The following is a 1,714-nucleotide window of genomic DNA, read 5'->3' on the forward strand; positions in this document are numbered from 1 at the left end:
AAAATATTATGTACCCAGTCATTTGAGATGCCCGCAGCATTAGCAATCTCACGCACCTTAACTCTTCTGTCATCCATCACCATATCATGGATTTTTATCAATGATTTCTGGAGTCGTAACCTCCACAGGGCGTCCAGAATGTTCAGCATCACTTGTGCCCATATGGCTTCTCCGAAAATTTTGAAACCACTTGTAAACTGTTCTAATCGAAGGTGCAGAGTCACTGTAATGTTTATCAAGCTTCCCTTTAGTCTCCTGAGGCATTTTCCTTTCATAAAGTAATGTTTAATCACCACACGAAGTTCTCCTTTGTCCATTTTTTTACTATCACTCGACTTCCTTGATTCACACGAATGCCAAACAAAACAAAATAGACCGATATGGCTGAAACTTGGTGTGTGTTCTATCCAAAGATGCTACTACCTGAACATGACCTCGATTATGCCCACCTATATTAGAGGCTGGAGTCGCCAAGCTGACAGAATCGTAGCCTGTGACGTCAGTAGGCCGGCTAGCGTGACCAGCTAGGCCAAGACTCAAGTTTAGGTTTCGTCGAATGCAAACGACGTGTCAGATATAAATACGCAATCACTTTCTTTCTTTGTAGATTTGATCCTATAAATAACACAGTAACCTAGAAAAGCTAATTTCTCGCAGTATTACGCCGACTTTATGTCGGAATTACCATTTATTATCATTTCCTTGCAACAATGAACTTTTCAATAACTCACATATGCTTCATAGCGGTATATTATGACGTTTCTTACCCGAGATTTGGAGATACAAGTTCAGGAAACAATTTGGCAGGTGCCTACTAACATTATTTGCAATTATTTCAGTCTGTTATTTGAAATGTATTATCATGTTCCTTCCTATATAAACCATTCAACACACACTTGAAATGAGTTTGCCATTAATTTCCATACACACTTTGACCTGAGGAATGTCTTCAGAAAAATCTAAAGTATAAAAGAATAAATTATTCTCTTTAACAGTAACACTCCACTTTCCTACACTGTTTATTCTATCCTGGTACTCAGCACACAAATACTGAAAATTTGCAATAATGTCCTCATTTAGCATGGCTTCATTCTTCTCCTTCTCTTCATGGCGTGCATGCTTTCTTCTTATTTCTGGGTCACACCTTCTTGGAGGCTGCACCTTACTTAAATACGATGGTAACCCAGGGAATATTTTTAGCGCAGCTTCTGGTAAAAGCAATGGCCTTTGACGAGGAAACTCATGACAGTTCCCATCAGAGTTCTTGTAAATCTTCACTCTTGATACATCACATTCTTCAAAATGTTTAATGCAAACAACACTTCTATTTGATGGAGTCCAGTCCTTTCTGCAGATATTTCTTGTCCATCGTTTTCTGTTTTCCCCTTCAGTAGGGAATCTGAACACTGAGATGTAACCCTCTTCCTTGCTGGATTTGTAGTTGCTGTTGAAACCAGGAACACAACATTTTTCTAGCATCTGCAAATAGAATGATGCATTAATTGCTAACATCTTAAATCAAAATACTATTGTGTAAAAATAGCAAATGAGAATTTGAGTGAACTGGTTTTTTCTACTGCTAGGACAACATGAAACACAAGTCTACAAATAGAATCAAATGTGTAGAAATATTCACAATATTAACACAAAATCACTTAGGAGAAGATTCTGATACTAAACTTATGAATTCAAAACTTTATTTTCAAATTGTATC

At 37.3% G+C, this 1,714-nt stretch overlaps 1 protein-coding gene across 1 annotated transcript; it reads right to left on the reverse strand.

Annotated features, from left to right (window-relative positions):
* Window positions 1-885: 885 nt before the first annotated feature.
* On the reverse strand, window positions 886-1,512 carry LOC126267862 (uncharacterized). The gene has a single exon (XM_049973172.1). The coding sequence runs from the start codon at window positions 1,510-1,512 to the stop codon at window positions 886-888; it is 627 nt and encodes a 208-aa protein (XP_049829129.1).
* Window positions 1,513-1,714: the final 202 nt, after the last annotated feature.

This window comes from Schistocerca gregaria, chromosome 4 (genome assembly GCF_023897955.1).
Source record: "Schistocerca gregaria isolate iqSchGreg1 chromosome 4, iqSchGreg1.2, whole genome shotgun sequence".
Taxonomy (NCBI): domain Eukaryota; kingdom Metazoa; phylum Arthropoda; class Insecta; order Orthoptera; family Acrididae; genus Schistocerca; species Schistocerca gregaria.

Excerpts from the sequence above, each read along its gene's own strand:
- LOC126267862 (XM_049973172.1), bottom strand. The coding sequence starts at position 1,512 with ATGTTAGCAATTAATGCATCATTCTATTTGCAGATGCTAGAAAAATGT.